General features: G+C 44.1%; 1 protein-coding gene across 1 annotated transcript in view; it reads left to right on the forward strand.

Annotated features, from left to right (window-relative positions):
• Positions 1 to 228: 228 nt before the first annotated feature.
• The window catches only part of rybp.L (RING1 and YY1 binding protein L homeolog), a 59,284-nt gene continuing 35,640 nt past the window's right edge, over positions 229 to 23,872 (forward strand). The window contains 2 exon segments of the mRNA NM_001112889.1: positions 229 to 504; positions 2,651 to 2,776. Coding sequence (NP_001106360.1) covers positions 473 to 504; positions 2,651 to 2,776 — 158 coding nt within the window. The 5' untranslated portion in view covers positions 229 to 472.

Here is a 23,872-nt window from a genome sequence, read left to right on the forward strand (position 1 = left end):
CAGCCCTATTTACCCCCGTGCCCGCCAGTCTCTCACCCTCAGCCCCTGCCAATGTTTAACCTTCACTACTTCCCCAAGTCGCGGACTTTTAAAGCCCCAGCGCGGCGCGATTGGCTGTCTGTTTGCATGACGTCACGCTGGCCTTGCCCCGCCCCTCCTTCCGTCCCTGGGTGACTGGTCTGTGTGAGTCTGGCAGAAGCAGCAGCAGTAGATCGGCGGCGGCGGCGGCGGTGGAGCAGCTCAAGGCTCGGGCTGTGCAAGGCGGATTATCTACCCTCTCCCTCCTTCCGGATATCAGATCTACCCCTCCCCCCCGACACCCTTCAGCACCCACCCCACTGGCTCTATCGGAATTCCCCCAAAAGCAGCAGCAGCTCCCCCTTCAGCCAATTCCTATTTATTTATAGGTGTGCGCGGGGGGCCCTGCAGAAATCCCCGGGGGGAGGGTGATCCACGAGTGGAATTTACATTCATGATTATGGGCGACAAGAAGAGCCCGACCAGGTACAGTGAAGGGAGGGGTCGCGGGGAGGGGGGTCGCGGGTGTCAGAAGGGTCATTTCTATTCCCCCCATGTTATATTTATATTATGTGTGTGTGTGTATATATATATATATATATATATTTATAGTCCAACGCCCTCTCCTGGGCTCATGCTGTGTCCTTGCAGGTTGGAGCTGCAGCGCCCCCCCCTCCCCGACCCCTGGCGCCCCCCCCCCCACCCAATGTATTTGTATTGACTTGAATGTGAGTGAGGGGCCCGGGCTATGGCGGCTCAGACACACTGGGACTCTGAGCCTCAGACAAAGAGAATATTTAGCAGAAGAGAGAGGAGAGGCTGGAGGATAGAAACGCCTACACTGCCCTTTAAAGACACATCAATAATAATCCCAAATAGCTGCAACTGACTCTCATGTGTGACTGGTACCTCTGGGGTCGTGGGGGGTCGGGCAATGGAAAGAAGAAGGTTTGTCTTTTGTCTGATATTCCTACACTGCTCCCTGCTTATTATGGCTGCACGGGATAAGCCAGTGGCACAGGAGGAGGGCACAGAGGGGTTAATGATGAGGGGAGGGATCTTGCTACGTCCAACCGGTGGCCCTCCAGCTGTGGGTGTCCTACTACTTCTACTACCCGCCCCATAGCTTCTGACAGCCATGGGCTTCTGGGATGGGGGGGGGGGACTGGAAGGCTGCAGGTTGCATGTCCCTGATGTACTCTACACCTCCCCCACCCACTAGTGATGGAAGTCTGGATTAGAGCCTTGTCAGTAACAGGTTAATGGGGGGGCTTCATGTCGTACCAGTGGCACATTCTTCTCCCACATGTGGGCACCAGGCATTTATCATAGAGGCTCAGAACTGGGGCAGTCGCACACACACACCCAATGCAACAGCCACGATAGTGGGGCAGACCTGTGTGTGTGTGGGGGGGGTAGTATTGGTTACATTGTTTTTGCTTTAACTCCTTATGTCCTGGGGAGATTTGCGCCCCATTAAAAGAAGGACACAGGTGTTTTCTATTGGACGATGAAATAATCACCAGGCACAGGTGCTGCTCCCCATTCCCAACAGTCAGAGTTCCCTGTCTCTGTGGGACATGATTACACATGCGACTCTGTAAACTCTGTAATGGCTTAGCCTCCTCTTTGGGATTTCCATACTCCATTGATTTATAAAGGTGAGAGTAGGGGGGCGGGTGACTCCCCAGGTGTAGGACGGCAGGTGACGCCTTGAGTGTAAGGAATTGAGTGGCTCCCCAGGTGTAGGAGGGCGGATGGCTCTATAGGTGTAGTGGGGTGGGTGGCTCTATAGGTGTAGGGGGGCGGGTGGCTCTATAGGTGTAGGGGGGCGGGTGGCTCTATAGGTGTAGGGGGGCGGGTGGCTCTCTGGGTGTGGGGGGGAAGGTGGCTCTATGGGTGTAGGGGGCGGGTGGCTCTCCGGCTGTAGGGGGGGTGGGTGTCTCTCTGGGTGTAGGGGGGAGGGTGACTCCCCGGCTGTAGGGATGGTGGGTGGCTCTCTGGGTTTAGAGGGGTGGGTGGCTCTCCGGGTGTAGGGGGGTGGGTGGCTCTCTTGGTATAGTGGGGCAGGTGGTTCTCTGGATGTAGGAGGGGTGGGTGGCTCTCTGGGTGTAGGCAGGGCTGGGGGGGGCTCTCGGGTGTAGGGGGAGCGGGTGGCTCTCTGGGTGTAGGGGGGGCGGGTGGCTCCACAGCAAATTATTTTTCAGGCCCCCAAAATGTTTAGAGGTTGAATTGTTTCTCCAATATTTATTGAAATTGTATATGAATTAGGGCCTCATGGGGCCCCTATACCTCCTGGGCCCCCCTGCAGCCGCAGGGTCTGCTTCCTCTATAGTTACGCCCCTGAGGGGGGCGGGTGGCTTTTGAGTTGTAGGGTGGCAGTTGGCTTTTGGGTCGTAGGGTGGCTGGTGGTTCTCGGGGTGTAGGGGGGCGGGTGGCTCTCTGGGTGTAGGGCGGCTGGTGGCTTTTGGGTTGTAGGGTGGCGGGTGGATCTCGGGGTGTAGGGGGGTGGGTGGCTCTATGGGTGTAGGGCAGTGTGTTGGGGTGGGGCTATAGCAGCCCAATGGGTGTATGAGCATCATACATATCTCTCAATGACTGGACTGTAAGTGGAGTTTCTTTCTGTTTCCAGGCCAAAAAGGCAAGCGAAACCTTCGGCAGATGAGAGTTACTGGGATTGTAGCGTGTGCACCTTCAAAAACAGTGCGGAAGCCTTTAAATGCAGCATCTGTGACGTCAGGAAAGGCACCTCGACCAGGTACTGTACCCCTTACTCTCTCCCCCCGGCTCCTGCTGTTGCTGGATGTGATTAGGACTCGATGATTGACACCTGGGCTGCCCGTGTCATCATGGGCCATGTGTATGATAGTAAATAGCCCAGATCTTGGGCGTTCTCACCTTGTTCTGGCTTGGCACCTTCTGTTGGAGTACTCACATGTACGATCATCTGAAAGTTGGAACGGTTTCCAAGAGATTATGCTGCTGTGTGTTTAATGGGTAACCCTTCGCCTGCCAGTGTGGCTGTTGCCCAGAGCGCACGTTGGAAATGCAGGAGTGTGATTGGAGAATTGGCTGATATGTTATTTGGTTCATCTTTTGGAACATCGTCTGATATATGGCAGTTTCAGGGCTTTTCTTTCTGTTTTGCCACCTGTTTTGCATTAGGGACATTGAAAAGCGGTTTCATGGCTGTTGCCGAAGTCTCCCTCTTTATCTGTTTTCTCTATACAAGGAAATGTATCTTCAGGCAGCGTCGGTCCTGTGAAAGCTCATTACAATCGAAGTTGTCATCTGCTGAGCAAATGTACAGGATGCAGGGAGTCTTTAGTGGGGGAGGGGCTCGGGGTAATAAAAGGGGGACCGGCCGATAGACCTTCTGCTGATGTTGAACTTCATAAAGAACTGAAGGTTGGTTGATGATGATAAAGTGTGGTCTTTTGGGCAAGAATCATGAAATTGCCCATATTTTGGTTTTTATGGCCCCTGCTCAGACCCTCGATTCTGGGGTGATACGGGAGCCCTCAATATGTGAATATGGCTTTCTACATAGATGTTGTTTGAATACACCGCTGTAGAGTAAATACAGTGTATCGTCCTCTCCAGCAGCTTGGAAGTGGCTTTTATTGGGTTGGCAATAAACTTCCCATTCACTACTTATCCCAGATACCGGGAGTCGAGGGGTTAATGCTACGGAAGCTTGGTTATTACTGGGCACAGACCTCAATTTGCTGATATTAAATAATGATTAATACTGGTATTCATTCTTTTATACAACTGCCATTTATACTCTCGCACCCTTGTGTATGGTCATAGACTGTCAGCTCATTGGACCACTGTGTCCCCAGAGGATGCCAGTAATCGTTATATGTAGTTCATGGGCTTCAGCCCCTGGCACAGAGGTTTCTCACTGTAGCTCTATTCCTGTGTCTCGTGTAGCTGAATGTAGTGTATGGTTGTCTAGTAGGTGTATTCTGCAGGAGGCAAAAGGGGCTTATTTACATACGGGTAAAGCATAAGTGCTGGAACACACTAAGGGGTGCAGAGTTGTCCTCCTAAGAGCACCATACACTAAACACTTGCACCTACCAGCAAATTGTATGGTGGTTTTTCATGGGTGCCCAAAGGCTATTAACATGTGTACATGACTTCTCTGTACTATAAGTCTTGTCCCTCAATCACACTCCCTTCCCATAGACTATTATCCCACTTTTACTATAGGCACCATCTCTCCCTACTATACCTGCTATCCCACAGCCACACTCCCTTCCCAGAGACTATTATCCCACTGTTACTATAGGCACCATCTCTCCCTACTATACCTGCTATGCCACAGCCACACTCCCTTCCCAGAGACTATTATCCCACTGTTACTATAGGCACCATCTCTCCCTACTATACCTGCTATCCCACAGTCACACTCCCTTCCCAGACACTATTATCCCACTGTTACTATAGGCACCATCTCTCCCTACTATACCTGCTATCCCACAGCCACACTCCCTTCCCAGAGACTATTATGCCACTGTTACTATAGACACCATCTCTCCCTACTATACCTGCTATCCCACAGTCACACTCCCTTCCCAGAGACTATTATCCACTGTTACTATAGGCACCATCTCTCCCTACTATACCTGCTATCCCACAGTCACACTCCCTTCCCAGAGACTATTATCCCACTGTTACTATAGGCACCATGTCTCCCTACTATACCTGCTATCCCACAGTCACACTCCCTTCCCAGAGACTATTATCCACTGTTACTATAGGCACCATCTCTCCCTACTATACCTGCTATCCCACAGTCACACTCCCTTCCCAGAGACTATTATCCCACTGTTACTATAGGCACCATCTCTCCCTACTATACCTGCTATCCCACAGTCACACTCCCTTCCCAGAGACTATTATCCCACTGTTACTATAGACACCATCTCTCCCTACTATACCTGCTATCCCACAGTCACACTCCCTTCCCAGAGACTATTATCCACTGTTACTATAGGCACCATCTCTCCCTACTATACCTGCTATCCCACAGTCACACTCCCTTCCCAGAGACTATTATCCACTGTTACTATAGGCACCATCTCTCCCCACTATACCTGCTATCCCACAGCCACCAGCTTGTCATCATAGTTCTGTCTGTGTCTGGTTATAGCCGTTTTTAATCTGAAATAGTTGAGATTGGATTTGTATCCCATTAAGCTAAACAGCGCTGTGGGAGACACTGGTGCTACATAAATCATAATTTTTTTAAATAAATTTCATTTTCCAAATACCAGACAGCGTTACCGTCCCTGTAGATGCAGCTGCTTGAGTCATTTGTTGCTCCAAATAAATTCAGCATTTTCGCCTAATAAATGCATTTATTGTGCCTAGAACAAGATCCTTGTTGCGTGCCCTCATGGCTGGGATTTCTTTGTGATGCCTCCAATGGGGAATTTGTGTACACGTTCATGTATAATTTGTTTGTTTTGACAGTCACATGGGTTTGTAGAGGAGGGGCTGGAAAATAAGCCATTATTATTTGGATGGATTTGCATCTATTGTACTTTTGTTTTAGTGTGATGTTTGAAAACCCGGAGCTGGAAAGTTTCCAGCAGGCAGCGAGCCATTTGCTCCTAAAATTTCACTCCTGACTCCTAACTTTCAGCAATATTTTATGTTCCGGTACTTGTCCCTCCTCTCCAGGCTCCTAAATAAATTCTGTCTGGCTCCTATAATAGTCCGTCTGGCTCCTAACTTTTTATGTCATTTTGTCCACCCCTGGTGGAAATGTAGGTTTTGCAAAAATATCCAGTTGAGAAGCCAACACAATAAAGCCCGAGTTAATTTATGTGCATGAAAAAACGCCGGAGTTGTGCTAAATGCCCGTGAACATGGAAAGGCAGCGCTTTTAAAATAAAAAGTTGGTGTCTTGGATCAGTGATCCCCTTTCTCCCTCTTTCATACACACACAAAACCTTTCACGCTCTATGGAATCTGGAATGAGGACATTCTTCCACTATCCTGTAGATCAAGGATGTCCAGCCATGGCCCTTTAGCTACTGCAGAACTGTAGCTTTCAGATGTTTGTTGAAGAACACGTCAGAGGACACCAACGTGCTGACATCCTCAAGAGCAATTCCCCCCCCCCCACTTTTTTGAAAATATCTACTGTATCTGCCAGTACACTGCAAGCTATCATGTAGCAGTGTCAGGAGCAGAACTACCGGCGGCGCTCCGGGTGCAGTTGCACCAGGGCCCATAACCCACTCAGAGCCGCCAAACGCTTGTGCCAGTGCAAATCCGCCGTGAAAAATGCGTCTGGAGGGGGATGAAGGCCCCGGGTCCATGCCCGGGAACTACTTGTTCCTTTACTGCTTGCAGTTCAGTTGTATTGCAGAAGTTTTGTGTAGCTAAGGGGCTCCTGTCTGCCCCAGGTATGTAGGTGATCCTCTAATGCAGTGATCCTCAACCAGTCTCTCATGAGTAACTTGTTGCGCCCCAAAACCTTGAATGTTGCTCTCAGTGGCCTCAAAGCAGGTGCTTTTTTTTTTTTTTTTTTAAATCCAGGCTTGAATGCAAGATTTGGTTGTATAAAAACCAGAGTCTCCTGTAGGCTGCTAGTCCACATATGGGCTACCACTATCCAATAACAGTGATTATTTGGCTCCATCCAGGAACATTTTTCATTCTTGTGTTGCGCCCCAACTCTTTTCACATCCAAATGTTGCTCACGGGTGAAAAAGGTTGGGGATCGCTGCTCTAATTTACCATTGGTGGTTGTTGGCTGGCCAGCGTTTTAAGTAGAGATGCACCGAATCCAAGATTCATTTCAGGATTTGGCAAAGATTTGGCCTTTTTCACAGGATTCGACCTGGCCGAAAGTGATGTGCGAGCCGGCCTGATACCCGCTGGTCAGGCGGAATTGCGCCGACTCCCACACTCCTCTTCGCGAGCGGGTATGGGTTGAGCTCTTCTCCTGCTCTTTCTGCACCTTCAAATACCGGCCTTACAGCCGCACGCCTGCTTGCCCCGTCCCTTTTGTGACAACATCGGCGGGGCGGGTCGACGCAGGTCTATAAAAGGAACCGGAGGTCGGATGCAGGCGGGCACGGGTCATAAAATATTTTTAACCACGCACACAGCTTGCGGTTCTTTTCCCCTCTTTCCCTAATTCACATATGCCAATTAGGGTTTGGATTTGTTTTGGAATTCTATCTTTAAAAAAGGATTCAGCCAAAACCTAAAATAGTGGAGTCGATGCATCCCTAATTTAAAGGCTCACACGCAAAACAATGTTACATATTATGGTAAATAACAGGAGGCTATAATGATGTACTTGCACAGGACCCAGTTGGGCCAAGTGGATTTGTGACGGCAGCCATGGTCCAAAGGTAAAAAAAATATCCTTGAAAGTACATTATTAATAATTCAGTTATCACAGAGACAGTAACAACAGAAAATGAAAAATACCTGAAGGAATTCCAATTTGGCACCATTTTCTCAGACTGGAATATTTTTATTGGGAAATACCCAGTGTGGGACTGGCCCACAGGGATACCAGGAAAACTCCTGTTGGGCCCAGGTGTCAGTGGGCCCTCCTGCTTCAAAACATTTGGCATATTTCACAGCCATTACCTATTTCTATGAGAACAAAGAGACTAAATAGATTGAATAACAGATTATAGCATGTAAAGAAAAGAGACTAGCAAAATTGAGGTTACGTGAGAAGAGGAATTATAATAGTACTGAGAGTGGGCCCCTGATCTAAGGTCTTTTGGTGGGCCCCTAGTGTCCCAGTCCGACACTGGAAATACCTGTGGCTTTTTCCATGAGACTCGTGTGGCTTCTGGGGTTATTTCATGGATATTTATTACGTTTTAGCTCTTTTAAATGCAACAGACTGGGTGGAGCTTTGTCAAGGCAACTAAGAAAGATGGCTGAACACAGCAAAGCTGAAAGTAAACATTCACAAGCTAAAGCTTTGTATAAGACACAAATAAATAGACGTTTATTCTTTTGGTTTCAATCATCCTTTAAGAAACTAAAATTTTCTGTATGCCTGGCACCCTATGGGGGGGGGGCACTCTTTAACAGCTAATTACTCTGCAAGCTGGGGGGGAGGGTAACTATAGAGGAAGCAGACCCTGGAAAGGCTTGTGGATCCAGGAGGTATAAGTTAGAGACCTGCAGCGGGTTGGCTACCTGCAGCAGGCCAGATTGGAAAATTGTGAATTCTGGAAAATGCTGAAGGGGTTGATATAAGATGCCACAAACACCCACTATTTAGTTTGGTGAAGGGGCTGTTTGGGCCTCTGTGTACTTAAAATGCCAGGGCCTATTTTGAATCTCAGTCCAGGCCTGACCCATGGCATATCCGCAAAGCGGTTGGGTTTCAGGTAGAAAGCTCCTGTTTCACAGGCGGGTACCCCATCTGGGTATCCAGTTCAGCTGTGTGTGGGTCTATCCCTTCCTCCTACTATTGTCGATCTAGCATTTTTTACACCATTGATTGGCTTCCGGAGTGTTGTCACCCAGTTAACAGTGATATCACTTCCAGCTGTGCGGATCCACAGGCCGGGTGGTGAGTAAACCCTTTTGGATGGGGGTTTGGGTAGTGGGTGTCCCAGGGTTGCAGGTCATCGGGGCTGGGCTGGGCATGGGTCTACACAACTGGACCTGTGCAAGACTAGTATGGGGCCCCAGTAGGTTTTTGGCTGAAATTTTGCTGTAGGGCCCTGCATCTAGTTAAGATTGCTTAGTCTTCGTATGTGACTAGTCACACTGTAAAGATAATCAGGCTAGTAGCCCAATAAAAAAACCAAAAAAAAAACCCTTGTACTACTACTACTACTACTACATTATTGTTGTTTGCTGGTCTGTAATGGTGCCAATAATTGCAAAAACAATGACAGGATGCGAGGCTGTATCAAAGTGGCGTTCGTACGGCAAAGTGCTGACTGTCAGTGTTGCACATTAGAAGGGAATTTAATCAGTCAAGAAAAAGATAACTGTGAATACTAGGGGAAAAAATTAAAGCTTCGGTCTCTCCGGAGAACCTTTGTCTGTGAGAGCCGACTTGTTACAAGTTGAAAAGAGACATCTGAGGAGTCGGTATAGTTAAAAAGCCTGTGTCAATCCTGGTTATCCAATGAGTAATACAATTCATTGAACTGGTGTCAGTACAAAGTCACGTCAGGTAGAACCATGTAGGGATGATGTCCTTTGTGTTCTGAACATGACTTGACAAGTTGGTCTTTGTGTATCGGTCACGCGCCTTACATTTTAGCCGAGATCAAAAACCGGACAAGGATGTGAGAACAACCTATAACCAATGACAAACAGTTCTTCAAATGCTTTTCTGCAAGACGTTAGGCCGTGGTGCGACGGTCCAGATTGATCCATTTTTAAAAAATTTTTTAATCTGTTGTGTCATTCTAATTAGTAGTTGATGCTGAAAATATAATTGTACGTATTGTATTAATTACTATGCTGTTTTTTCCAGTGCTTCGCTAAGGTTTCTGCCCTCAACCCTGTTAGGGTCAGGGCATAGGCTCAGATTCGGAGAGATTAGTCGCCCCGGCGACAAATATCCTCTTCCGGTCGACTAATCTCTCCGAACTGCCTCCCGCCATCTAGAATGCAAATTGCCGGCGGGATGGCACTCTGAGTGCTTTGTTTTCCGAAGTTGCCTCTTCGGAGAACTAATCGCTCCAAGTGCCATCCCACCGGCAATTTATATTCTAGTTGGCGGGAGGCAGTTTGGGGAGATTAGTAGCCCTGAAGAGGAGATTTGTCGCTGGGCGACTATCTCTCTGAATCTGAGTGTGTGCCCTGACCCTTAGGCTAAGGCCACACTAGGCGATAGCGCCGCGATTTGACTCGCGGCGACTTTTAAGCCGCAATCGCTGGGGAAACTTTTGCACTGGCGTCTATCGGGAATCGCGAAAAATCGCCAGCGTAAAAACACACGCGGCGATCTTTTCTCTACTGTCGCTCGAAATTGCCTCGCTAGGCTTCGCGATTCCCCATAGGCTTCGCGATTCCCCATAGATGCCAGTGCAAAAGTTTCCCCAGCGATTGCGGCTTAAAAGTCGCGGCGAAAAGTCGCCGCGAGTCAAATCGCGGCGCTATCGCCTAGTGTGGCCTTAGCCTTAAAGTGTCAGTATAATTCTTTGTTCAATGTGAGTTCAGTGAATAGGGCTTGTCCCAAAAATACTATTTGCCTATTGTTTTTCTTCCTGGAAAATATATATATTTTTTAACTGAGTGAAACAGGGCAAATCAGGAAATTGAAGGGAGATTGTGTAACTTGCAAGGACCAATCATGGAGTTGCTTCACTCTTTGCTGTGTTTTGTTTTGTTTTGTTAGCAGAACTCCATTAAGCAGAGGAATCCTCTGTGCACAGGGTTTCATATAGGAACTCTGACTCCGGTCGTCTGAATGCACTGGGTTTTTGGTAGCCAAAAAGTGCAGAGCCAAGTTACTAACTATGCGCTTTAGCTTTAACATGCCTTTTGACTACTACGTTTTAGTTTGGCTTTAAAAGGGTGGTTCACCTTTAAGTTGACTTTTAGTATGTTATAGAATGGCCTATGCCAAGCAACTTTTCAATTGGACTTATTTTTTTTTTAAAATTTGTGCATCCCAACCAGTTATATTTCCTTTAATGGCAGTTTTAAATAGGCCTCTGTTTGGGATCTTTAATGGATTATTGTGACTGTTGTTTCAAGTTGAAATTGTCTGCCGCTTTATTTTTAGCTTGTGCAATTTTCAGTAATTCCCGTCAGCAATTTTTGCTTCTTGATTTCGATGTCCCGACATTCCGTCTTGTCTGTTTCTCGGTTTCTTGCTAGTCCTGTCATCGGCACCTTACTGATAGATTATTTGAGAATCTCTCGGAGTGAGTTAGAAAAAAATACCCCTCGGGTTATACCCGGTGAAGAGAATCTATGTGCTTGTAAAAAAGGAAACCATGGTTACCCACATTAAAGAGTAGAGAGCCGGTTTTGGTTTCATAATGATGCCAGTTAGCATGAAATGCTCATTATGTTAAGTGCAGAATCTTTTGCCTGATATAGATTTTATTTACGGATCTCGATGCCCACTGTGGGGCAATGTTAATTAAACACTAAGGGAAACCGTGTAATATCGAATTCCCTTTTGGAAAACAGCACTGGCACCTGAATGTTAGACGTGAACACAGCTGACTCTGTACTTGAGTGTTTCCTTTGCAGCCACTCCATCTGATGGAACCATTAGAAACGCTATTAAATTTATTATTTTTTATTTTATTTTTTTATATTCTTTATTGATATAAAGGCTATTCACCTTTACATTCAGTTAAGTATGATGTCAACCCAGGGTTGTCAACCTTTTTTGATCCTTGAGCCACATTCAAATGTAAAAAGAGTTGCAGAGCATCGCAAGCATGAAAAAAGTTCCTTCAGGTGCCATATAAGGGCTGTGATTGGCTGATAGCCCCTAGGTCGCTCGTAGCCTATAGGAGGCTGTACACCTGGTTTTTATACAACCAAAACTTGTCTCCAAGCCAAGAATTCAAAAAGAAGCACCTGCTTTGAGTCCACTGGGAGCAACATCCAAGAGGTCGTGAGCAACATGTTGATTTGATCTTTGCCCAGTATGATGGGCCTATGAGGATCAGAACTTTTGGCCAGATATTGGTTGGGCAAGCTGTCATTTGGGCCCCGTACACCTGCCAATAAGCTGCTGACTTGGTCTGGAGTCTGCCATACGTATAGCCAATCAAAGTGGACCTTCTTTAGTCACATCTTCATGTTCTTTTTGTAGGCCTTCCTCTGGGGTTGGATATTTATACCTTTCTGTAATTTGCCAATCTATTATAAATCAATAACGTTAAATCAAATGATGGATGTTGGTAGAAATAAAAAAAATTGATCCTGCTTCAACTACGCAGTGCCACAAGCTCTCTGATAGTATGCCTGTAGCGATGTGTGGGTTAATCTCAAACCCTGCAGTGACTGGTGGGTTGACCACTGGTTTGACCACTGGTTGGGGGGTTTGGCATTGAAATTTGACCAAACATTTTGGGTCAGGGTTGTGTGCGGGTTAGGGTTGTGTGCAGGTCAGACTGGAGAAGTGCAATCCTCTACTGATCCTAAAGATTCACTGTCTTATTACCAGAGACACACACAGAAGTAGCTACAGAACGAGAAGACGCGGTTACGGGTTGGGCGTGGGTCCTACAAGGCAACATTTTGGGTGCAGGTTAAGGTTTTATGGGTTAGGGTCTGGTGCAGGTTGAGTTTTTTTTCCTGCCTCCTCACAATGAGAATTTTTCACATTGGGCAGTTCCTTACAATAAGTCTATAAAAGTCAAAATTGTCGAGGTTTTGGAAACATTCTGGATTGGGTTTGATGACATGTTCAGGCTGTAAAAATCTCTCATCCCAGTAGGATTAGGTGTCTGCAAAGCATAATTCATAAAAGAGTCACTGATTACAGTTTTTTTTTTGTGCACAGAAAGTACCATTTCTACACATATTTTTATTTGTATAAGGAGTGGGTCCAGGGGACTTTTACAGCTGGGACTGAACCTGAGGGTGAAAGTGATACTGATGTTTCTAGCAAAACAGTCTTTCTCGTCCTGACAACTTCATGCATGCCTGTAAACTGTTGGTTCTCCCTTCATGTTGGATCAGTGCTGTGCTCTGATAGGCTGGAGCATTGACCACCATTTTTTTTGTCCACCAATTTTTCTTTCTCGTGTGGGGTCCTAGCCACCAATATTTTTAAATGGGGGGGGCCTGGCCACAAATGTTTTTATGGGGGGCCCTGACCACCAATAGGGGGCCCAGGAAATTTTTTCGTATGGGGCCCTGCGATTTCTGATGGCGGTCCTGACTACGTTTCAGCAAGAGCTGTCTCGACTCCCCTTTAATGGAATGTGAATGGAGTCCGTTGTCTCTTCTCGGGTGGTGGCAAGTCTTCTTTCCTATGCAATAAAGCATAATATTGTTGCAAAAAAAGTTCTCCTACGCCGTTGCGCACTGTTCATATTTCCCAGCTGTGTTACTAGTGGCAGTGCCGTTTTCCCAACAGTAAACTAGGTGACAAGATAAACTGCGATGATATATTAAGGAATGGGAACAAACCTGCAAGCTTGGAAAAGCTAAACAACGGGAATACTGCTAATAAGGTGTTTTATTGTAAGCAGTTCATTTTCTAAAGCATGCTAGATAAAAAAAAATCCAAATGTCCTTGGGTTTTACTCCGCGCCCCTCTTTCTGGTCATTTAGTGCTTCTGTGACGTGTAAATCGAAGAGCAGCTGACTTTCGACTCTGCTGCGGTATCTCCAAAAGCTGAATAGAAAAAACGTAGAATTTGAGATGCAATATTTTTTTTTCCATTCAGGAGCAAATAGTTTTTTTTTCATGGTTTTTGTTCTGTTTAGTGTTCCATATTGTTTGTGGTATTCGTGGGCAGATGTGCGGCTTTGATAAGGATCTAACCTATGGCCGGATGCTCATGTTATAGTGACTTTGTAGCATTCCTGCAGGGGAGCAAGGCTATTGGTTGAGAGTATCCAACGGAAATACACTGTATTACCACCACCGGGTTGCACCAGTGCTTTGTGATGTTGTGCAAGGGCGTTAAAGGAACAGTAACACCAAAAAAATGTAAGTGATTTAAAGTAATTAAAATATCATGTAGTGTTGCCCTGCACTGGTAAAACTGATCTGTTTGCTTCAGAAACACTACTATAGTTCATATAAACAAGCTGCTGTGGAGCAATGGCGGAAATTGAAAAACGGCTATATGGCACAGGTTAACGACTGGATAACCGATAACACCATTAGACAAACAGAGCTTATCTTCTATCTGCTGTGTAACTTGAGCTTTTTCTCCTTTGAATGGCTGCCCCCATTGCTACACAGCAGCTTATTTATATAAACAATAGTAGTGTTTCTTAAGCAAACACAGCAGTTTTACCAGTGCAGGGCAACACTGCATTATATTTTCATTACTTTAAAACAATTTTATTTTTTGACGTTACTGTTCCTTTAAGTAGTGAAGCATCACCAGGCTGCATAAAATATACAGATATATATTGGACTGATTTGGGGATGTATTTAATTCCGACTCGCTCAGGTGTGGTTCTGATGAAAGAATCTATCGCTATTGAGATGCCACAGTTAATGTTATTGTAAAGCCCTAATTGGAAACAGGTGCCCGTATATTCCCAATGAGAGTGAGGACATTGACATAAGGCTGCAGTACTATGGATATGCTGGCACCGCCGGGACAGGCAATTACTATATGTTAATTACTATTGTGCTCTGTAGCCCAAAGTCACAGGGCTGTTTTGAGGCACGTTAAACCCCAGTACAATTTAGTTAGGAGTGTCCGATTCATCCTCCCAGCTGTGTTTGGACTTAATTCCCACTCACAATACTCACAATTGAACATCACTGATGTAATCTCCTGGTGTCAATAGTCTTATTTTGGAAAACTCAGCATGGTTCCAAGCTCTGTGTTTTTTTTCTTTTTCCCGGAGATTCCTATGGTGCGTGCAAACTGCTGAGTGAACGGCTGTTGTGATGGAGTTAATCTGCCATCAGAGTCATTTGTCTCCGAGGACCCCACCGTCGAGCATATCATTAGTCGATGAAGTGCTGCTCTTACCGAGCAAGGCTTCTAGTGCTCCCGAGATCCTGCTGCCGCCTCTTGTCTGCGATGGAAGATAATTCTATTTAACTGATGTCGGAGGGCTCCAAGAGACCGTCTCTCTGCTCTTATTCTATTACATTAGTGCCGTGATCTGCTCAATTACTGGCCAAACGCATAGATCACTGGAATTAGAGTGTAATTCAAAAAGGTTTTCTGTTTTGTAGTAAATCAAGATCTGCAATATTTTACGCGCAAAGAAATACAGGATTTGTATGGATTGTGGTGGGTTTTTTACAACGTCTTGTGGGTTTAGTTCAAATCGTTTAACTGTAAGCCCCAAATCGATGAAATGCCCGTCCGTTTCCTTAGAAGGAGGATACCTTTGACTTGGAATGATAACAACTGATTGAGTCCTGCTTGGTGCCCAGAGGACGTTTTAGGGCATAATTATTTAAAACCACGATTTTATTATAATCTGTGAAGCCCACAGCCTTCTCCAGTTGGCCAGCCCTGGTCTCTAGTCTAGGAAACAACATCTTTTGGGTTTAGCGCCCAAAGCTGCAGACTAGTGATGTGCAAGTCGACCAAAAGTTGACCCGCATGCAACCTATCCTGCCTTCTCCTAACCAGACCCAGGAGCCATCGTATTTATATACCTGCGCCCCTCCCATCTCTGACATCACTGGAAGGGCTGGGGCAGGTGTGACTATTTAACTGAGCGATGGCAGCCTACTGGAAAAGGATTAGAAGCACTGATGATGCTAGAAAGTGATTGGTCAGCCCAAGCTGCTGGTAGACTGTTTCAGGCCAGCCCGCACATCTACAGTTCTAGTTAGGACATCTTGAGGGCATGGTTGTGACAACACAGAGGTAAGGACTATGACATGGTGATTGGGTAATTGCCTCACCAATCTAGGGGGTTCTGACAGATTTTCATAATCTGGAAAAACCAGGCAGGCATTTTTGACCCAGGCTGCCCTTCTCAAAACCGGGCTGTCGGGGTCAAAACCGGACAGGTGGCAACCCTAGTCCTAGTGGTTGTCAAACATGTGCTAAGATGACAATGATATATTTTCTGTTCAGTTTATATCTAGAGTTGAATTACACATAAAACTATTCTCTATAAAGGGGTGGTATATATTTTTTCCAATATTTGCTGAATAAATATTTATAAAGCAGTATTGCGATATTGTTTCATTTTTACACTTACTACATCCTCACCCTAGAGGTCTGTTTTAGCTTCCAGATAAGCAGAAGTCCATTGTGCAGGGGATTTGTGTGTACCCTGATCAACTGCCTTCTCTTAGTCTTAAGGCTGTCACCAAACCAGCAGATCTCTCCCGATATGCCCACATTGAAGTGGCCAATATCGGGCTGATCCAATAGTGGGCCCTAGGGCCCAATGATCGGATCAGAACAGAGGCCAAATGGGCGGTCAGATCACAGGACTGCATCAACGGAAAGATGCAGCCGTGATCATCTGCCTGACTTTTGGCCAGATATTGATCGGGAAAGTCCGTCGGAGGGCTTTACATACGCGCCGATAAGCTGCCGACTTGGTCTGTCGCCAGTTTTTATCGTCCCGTGTATGAGGGTCTTTATTGATTGAGCTTGCAATCAAAGGCTGAAGAAAAAAAAGATTGCTAGCTCAAACGTTCCAAATATTAAAGTTCATGCAGCTGTAGTAGTTCCAGGAGTCTGTGTAACCCCAAACGAAAAATAATAAAACTTGGAATAAACAGCTTTCAGGCAGGGATTTCCAAACTGCAAATTTCCATTTATTTTAGCAGTGTAAAACACTACATGTTTTGGGTAGAACCCTTTTTCAAGTGTGTAGGGTGTTGAATTAAATTAAATACCCTCCCCAATTAGCCAATTCACCTCTTAAAGTGACAAACACAATTGGTACATAGTTGTTATACAAATCATATAGTTGTAAATAGAACATTTTTAACTCAAGTCCATTATTAATGTGTCCATGTGATCCATCCAATAATAAGTCCATTTAATTGTCCATAGCAGGGAAATTGCCTTTCTTAGGTCTATCCCTGGTAATTCCTGGTAATTCCTAAGTACTGCTGGAAAAGCCCCTACTTAAAGGTTACTCTAAACATGTAGCAAACAATAAACGTTACATATGACCAGCTTATAGAATATAGCTCCTGTATCCGTAGCATTATTTTTACATATTTACTTACACAGCAGGAGTTCCGTATTATCCTGGGCTAGCGGGTTCTTAGTACCTGAGGGAAGAAATGAATAATGTTAGTGATCATTACCACAAAAGTATCACTAATGTTAAAAGCCTTCTATAGGAAACATTTAAGGCTGTTATGATCAGTCATTCCTTTAGGTTTTACACAGTCCAATCTCCCTATCCACCTTGCTTCCCTTTGAAGCAAAAGTTTACCCCATTCCCTTCCCCATGGGGTCTCTTTACCGTTTCGAGTACCTTCCATTTAAATTGGCTTACATGATGTTTGGCCTCAAAGAAATGTCTTGCAGTCAAAGGCCCCATCGCACACATGGGTCAATTTTATTGCGTGCATCGTGTGAGAGGAAACAAAAGCACCCAGAAAGAACCCACACAGGCATGGGGAGAACATGCAAACTTGCAGATAGCACTTAAGCCAAAACTGAACTGCAAGGCAGAAGTTCAACTCGCTCAGCCACCATTCTGCCGCCTGTGTTTCTGAAACAGGAACCTCCTTTTAGCTGTGGCTTGAAGTCCAAATGGCACCCGTGTATAATGCTAATCCTACAGGGGTTGATAAAAGCTGTAGACTTGTCCCCTCCAGATTGAGTCAACTAGTGTATGGGGTGGACGGCAGTGCCAGCCTGAGAGATATCTTGCAGGTTTGAAATTCTTAGGTAAGTACTGCATCAGCCTGTTAATGTGGTCTATATCCAAAGGGCCTCCATAGGCCCACAGTATCATCTGTTGGCCCCAGATCAGACTGGTTTGGCCCAGTGCATGGGTGGCCAAATTAGGCAAAGACCCACTCGTTAGGTGACCTTGCCAAATTAACTCCTAGTTGAAACAATAAAAAGTGAGGTGGGGAAAAAAGCACAGTCGCCACTTTCGCTGCTGGGAGGTCCAGGCTTTCTTTTGACTTCCTCATCAATAGTCAGAAATCTATACGAGGCAATTAAAGAATAAATCTCCTCAGTTTATATCCTTCCTGCTGATCTTCCCAGATGTTTATGTTCATTTAGCCAATTGGTTAACTCTCTGGAGCATTCGCTATTCATTTTATGTTATTATACGATATGATATGAGATGATCTCTGATGCCCACCTCTTGACTGCCATCATAGGCGGATTTTCAATAAGGCTAGGGGAGGCTAAGCCTCCCCAAACCTGCCTGGCACCTAACTAAAACGAACTCTCTCCGTTTCTGACTGCTGGTTTACACCTTTAACATTGTGGAAACCGGTTCTCTGAGCTGCACACTGATTGGATCTTATTCCTCATGGTTTCCCCAATCAGAATGCACCTCTCTTGACTGACAGTAGAACTAGCCAATCAGGTCACAGATAAAGGAGGGGGTGGGGGTGAGATTCGGATCGTCGGAAGGCACTGCAGAAAGGACTAGAAGGAACCTCACCAGAGGTGTAACTAATTTGCTGCAGATTTCAACTTACTGCTCCCACAGGTACAGTACTATACTGGAAAAGCTCTAACGGCTTAAACACTATCTGTAATAAAATAGTTTCTTTTGTCAAAGTTTTTTCTCTCAACTGGCACCAATAATATACCTATCTCCCTTGCTCCAATCTTGAATGAACTCTTTCCCCATGAAAAGCAAATTGTCCTTTTTATGTTTTTGCACTTGTTTTTTTTCTCTTACTTTGTTTATTTTAGTCAAAGGGGTGTTCACCTTGACATTAACTGTTAGTATGTTATACAATGGCCAATTCTAAGCAATTTTTCAATTGGCCTTTATTATTTATTTTTATAGGTTTAGAAATATTTGCCTTCTTCTTCTTCTGACTCTTTCCAGCTTTTTAAGGGTCACACCATCTAAAAACAAATGCTCTGTAAGGCTACAAATGTATTGTTATTGCTACTTTTTATTATTCATCTTTCTATTCAGGCCTCTCTTATTCATATTCCAGTGTCTTATTCAAATTAGTGCATGGTTGCTAGGGAATTTGGACCCTAGCAACCAGATTGTTCAAACTGCAAACTGGAGAGCTGCTGAATAAAAAGCTAAATAACTCAAAAACAGATAATAAAAAATGAATACAAATTGCAAATTGGTTTAAGAATATTACTCTCTGCATCATAATAAAAGTTAACTCAAAGGTGAACAAAACCTTTTAAGTCTGTAAGTTAGTCAGATATTCTGAGACAATTTTTAATTGTCTTTAATTTTTTTTATTATTTGTGGAGCTTTTTATTCAGCAGCTCTCCAATGTGCAATGTCAGCAATCTGGTTGCTAGGGTCCAGATCACCCTAGCAACCATGCATAGATTTGAATAAGGAACTGGAAAGGGGTCTGAACAGAAAGATGAGCAATAAAAAAAAGCAATAACAATAGAATTGTGGCCTTACAGAGCATTTGTTTTTAGAAGAGGTCATCCCCATTTGAAAGAAAGAAAGAGTCAAAAGGAGAAGGTAAATAATTAAAATCTATAAAAAAAGAAAAAATGAAGGCCAATTGAAAAGTTGCTTAGAATTAGCCATTCTATACACATAAAGTGTACTTAAAAGTGAAGCACCCCTTTAAGGTGGCTTGGAAACAAAACAATGTTGTATTTCAGTGGCAATGTTACAGTGTGGGGGCATACATATATCTGAATCTCTGCCACCAGTACCCACTGCATATATGTGCTTGTTTTGTAAATATAGACTAAATCTCACATCTAAGCTTAACACTGTTTAACACTTCACAAATATATCACCCCTTTGTTAAAATTAAAGGGACATCTGTGAACACAAATGGATTGAGAATCCATTTAATATGAGTTGTGGAACCCACAGAACCACTTGAGGTAGTTGGGGTGGGGGTTTATTTTCATTCCAGTGGTGCATCCACTAAGCCTCACAGTAGCTTTAGGTCAGTCTATGAATGGCCCATCTTTAGCCTCCCCAAACAAAAAATTCACCCTCCGCCTATGACTGCCATTCAAGCCTGCTCTTTTTTTTTTTTAATTTACAATATAATTTCATTAGCAAATATATATTTTAACCTTGCATATATTTCATGTTTATTAGATAAGTGCTATATGTCAGACCATTCCTTAGAGGCTTCCGCTGCCATTTCCATTATTAATTTAGTTGCCTGTTAAACTCTCTTCTCTTTCCTCTGCCACGTTATAGAAGAGTGCCCAAAACGGAGCTCTATATCTGAATTTTGCCTCTAGTATATGATTAGAATTGTGCTGACAACTGGATACTATACTAGGGTGTGCCAAAATGTTAGGCCCCCCCCCGCAGTGATTATAATTGCTCACCTGGAACCCCAGGCCTGTGCTTCTGCTTGAAGAACACTGCACTGGCCCAGGATACCTCTGTAGGAGCCCCAGGTTGGCATCTTCTTCAGCTTCTTCTTTCTTCTCTTTGGCCACTGTCTGGGTTTGCATGTGGAGTAAAGTTCAAAGTCAAAGCTAGAACTGTAATTCTCGTGCACTCTGGCCCAAGGTCAGAGATGATTTCCTTGTGGTTCTCTTACAGAAACACCCCAGTCCGGTGCAGTTTTTATTATGGATGCACCGAATCCACTATTTTGGATTCGGCCGAACCCCTGAATCCTTCACGAAAGATTTGGCTGAATACGGATTCCTAATTTGCATATGTAAATAAGGGGTGGGAAGGGGAAAACATTTTCTACTTCCTTGTTTTGTGACAAAAATTCATGCAATTTCCCTCCCCACCCCTAATTTGCATATGCAAATTAGGATTCGGATTTTGTTCTGCCAGGAACCTGCCGAATCCTGAACAGAATACTGGATTCGGTGCATCCCCTAGTTTTTAGCAAACAGTAGCACCAGGCCAGGGTCCCATGTAAACAGTTATAATCACAGGGATGCCTAATATTTGGGACCCCCCAGTAATTATATTATGTAATATTATGATATGTAATAGATTTTTGGCTTGGGGGCAGTGCAGAGTAAGAAATTAGCGAGCTCCTTATAAAAGACACCGGCATCCCACCCTGGGAAGAATTTGTAGCCCTCGTGGTGTTTTACAATAAATGTGTAGGTTCTGCTTCATCCTGGTACGAAACGAGTTGGGGACAGTACAGGATAGCGTTCGGATCAGAATGCTCCTGAATTGCACGTGAGCTTGCAGTTACATCTGTACATGTTTATTTGCAAGTGATACAAGGTGTCTCTTTAAAGAAAAATGATCCCTTCAGGGTGTACTTGGGCTATTTTGCAACATTCATTAAAGGGATGCAACATTACAGTTAAAAGGGGATGTAAAAAGACAGAAGTCCGTCAAGTTCAACCCCTCGAGATTACTCTCTGTGTATGTATGTATGTATATACTATGGATGCATCGAATCCACTATTTGGGATGCGGCCGAATCCCCGAATCTTTGATGAAAGATTCGGCCGAATACCGAACCGAATCCTAATTTGCATATGCAAAGCAGGGAAGGAAAAAGTGGAAAAAATTCTTCTTTTGTGATGAAAAGTCACATGATTTCCCTACCTACTCCTAATTTACTTATGCAAATTCGGATTTGGTTCAGCCAGGCTCAAGGATTTGGCTGAATCCGAATCTTGCTCAAAAAGGCCGTTTTCCAAACCGAATCCTGGATTCGGTGCATCCCTAGTATATACACGTCCCTAGCAATACACTTGCATATGAAAAACGATACAGATGCCTATACCGGTATGGGACCAGTTATCCAGAATGCTTGGGACCTGGGGGTTTCCGGATAAAGAATCTTTCTGTAATGTGGATCCCCATACCCTAAGTCTACTAGAAAATCATGTAAACCTTAAATTTAACTCAATAGGCTGGTTTTGCTTCCAATAAGGATTAATTATATCTTAGTTGGGATCAAGTACAAGCTACTGTTTTATTATTACAGCGAAAAAGGAATCCTTTTTAAAAATGTATATTGGAGTCTATTGGAGATGGCCTTTCCATTATTCAGAGCTTTCTGCATAACAGATCCCATACCTGTACTATAATAACTGTAGATCTCAAGAACCTAAAAGCCTTGGATATTGTATTTTTTTCTAGAAATCATCCAAACCCCTATTCAAAGCATAACAGAATCAGCATCACAACATCCCTTGGCAGTGCATTCCCCAAAATCTCTGGCCTCACTGTGAAGAGCCACCTAAGTTGTTTCAAATGAAAGTTCAATTCCTCCAGTCTAAAGGGGAGGGTCCTTGTTCTTTTTTTTTTTTTTTAATGTGAAAAAAGATGATTTAGCAATTTTGTTAATTCTTTAAATTAACTTTTATTGTGATGCTGATTCTGAGACAATTTTCCATTGGTCTTCTTTTTTTATTATTTGTGGTTTTTGAATGATTGAGCTCTGTATTCGGCAGCACTCCAGTTTGGAATTTCAGTAGCTATCTGGTTGCTAGGCTCTAGTTTACCTTGGCAACCAGGACAATGGTTTGCATTAGACTGGAGACTAGATTTAGATTAGAGACTGGACGATGACTAGGAGAATGTAAGAATTAAAATAAAATTGTAACCGCACAGAGCAATAGTTGTTTGGTTGCCGGGGTCACTGACCTACATTAAAAGGTAGAAGAGGAAAATAAATTAAAAACTATAGAAAATGCTGCTAAGAACAGGTATTTTATAACATACTAAAAGTTAGCTTTGTAACATTTGTGCTTTTTCAGAAGGAATATAAAGTCATTGTCCCAAAATTCTCTCCTAAACGGCACACGAGGTCTAAAGAAAATATTGACAAATAAATGAAAGGGATGCGAGACAAGTTTTCTAGACAAGCATAAGGCAATTACACTATGTTTTGGCTGCTGTGCTTTTGTCCTGAAAAAGAAGCTTGAAGCCCTTGTGGTAGAACAAGTTGTGTGTAGGAACTGTTCTATATATAGTGAACAGGTAGTATTTATTGTTTGACGGCTGCCTCTGTTAACCTTTGTGCTCTGAACATTCCAACGCTCTGGTTGATGTGGGCTGGGTTACCACACCCACATTTGTGGCCACCCCCCCTAATTACCATATTCATTTGACAAATTTTGGCAGGTTATGAAAGTTTGAACATATTTCTGTGTTTTTTTTTTTTTTTCCAGTTATTACAGTTTTGCTAATGAAGGTGAATTGCCCTTTAAGCTGCGAGTCTAACGCCTCCCTAGGGACCTGTTATCTTATATTGTTACAATTACTTATTTGCTTATCTCAGAATTCTTACAAAAGTATCTTATCTGCAGCTGTGGATGTTCTGGGCTCTCTGCCAAAAGCCAATTTAGTTAGAAACGTTGTTTCTTTTTCTGCCTGTTCAGTAAAAAAATCAATACTTTCCAGTACAAACAAGGGACTGCTGGTTGAGCTGTCAAAAGCGGGACTGTCCCTCTAAAACAGGACAGTTGGGAGGTTTTCTTAAAGGTCCAGTTGAGACCAATTAATGAAAGTTTTTTTTTTGTATGCATTTGAATGTAATGCATTATATTACCTTGTAAATATTATTGGTTTTCCTCTAGAAACAATACACCAGTTTAATGTTTCTTTGTAGCCTTTGGGCAGCCGTTCCAAATTGGGAACCTGCATTTTGTGGCCAACAATCGCCTTTAACAGTAGCGACAGGTGGTATCTGCTGAACTCAAGTTACAGGAATGGGTAGTTCTGGTCATTTCCCTGCCAGTTGGGAGGCCTCCAAGTGTGATGGCTGTCGACTTGGCTCTTACACACTCGTTAACTTATTGAACCAGTTATAGGGCCAAGCTAGCCGCCTGCCAAATATCCAGCCAAGACCAACCTTGACCTGTTAATGTGATCCTTTCCCAATGGCTCTGCATAGGCCCTTGTTATGATTTGGTTCTTGGCCTGGTGGTCAAAGGATCAGTCCAACCCATATAGGCCCACCAAGTCTGCAAAAGCTGAAGGTATCATTGACAAGCTCATTCTAGCAGTTCATTTGCTATGCACAGCTATGTTGTTTAGCACTGTTATATTAGGAACTGGCCCCATTTGTAATTGAGACCTTTAATCTTCCACCCACAGTGTGTGATTTTGTCCAACACTGTTGTCCAACTGGGGAGCATCGGTG

The sequence above is a fragment of the Xenopus laevis genome, chromosome 4L (genome assembly GCF_017654675.1).
Source record: "Xenopus laevis strain J_2021 chromosome 4L, Xenopus_laevis_v10.1, whole genome shotgun sequence".
NCBI classification, from domain to species: domain Eukaryota; kingdom Metazoa; phylum Chordata; class Amphibia; order Anura; family Pipidae; genus Xenopus; species Xenopus laevis.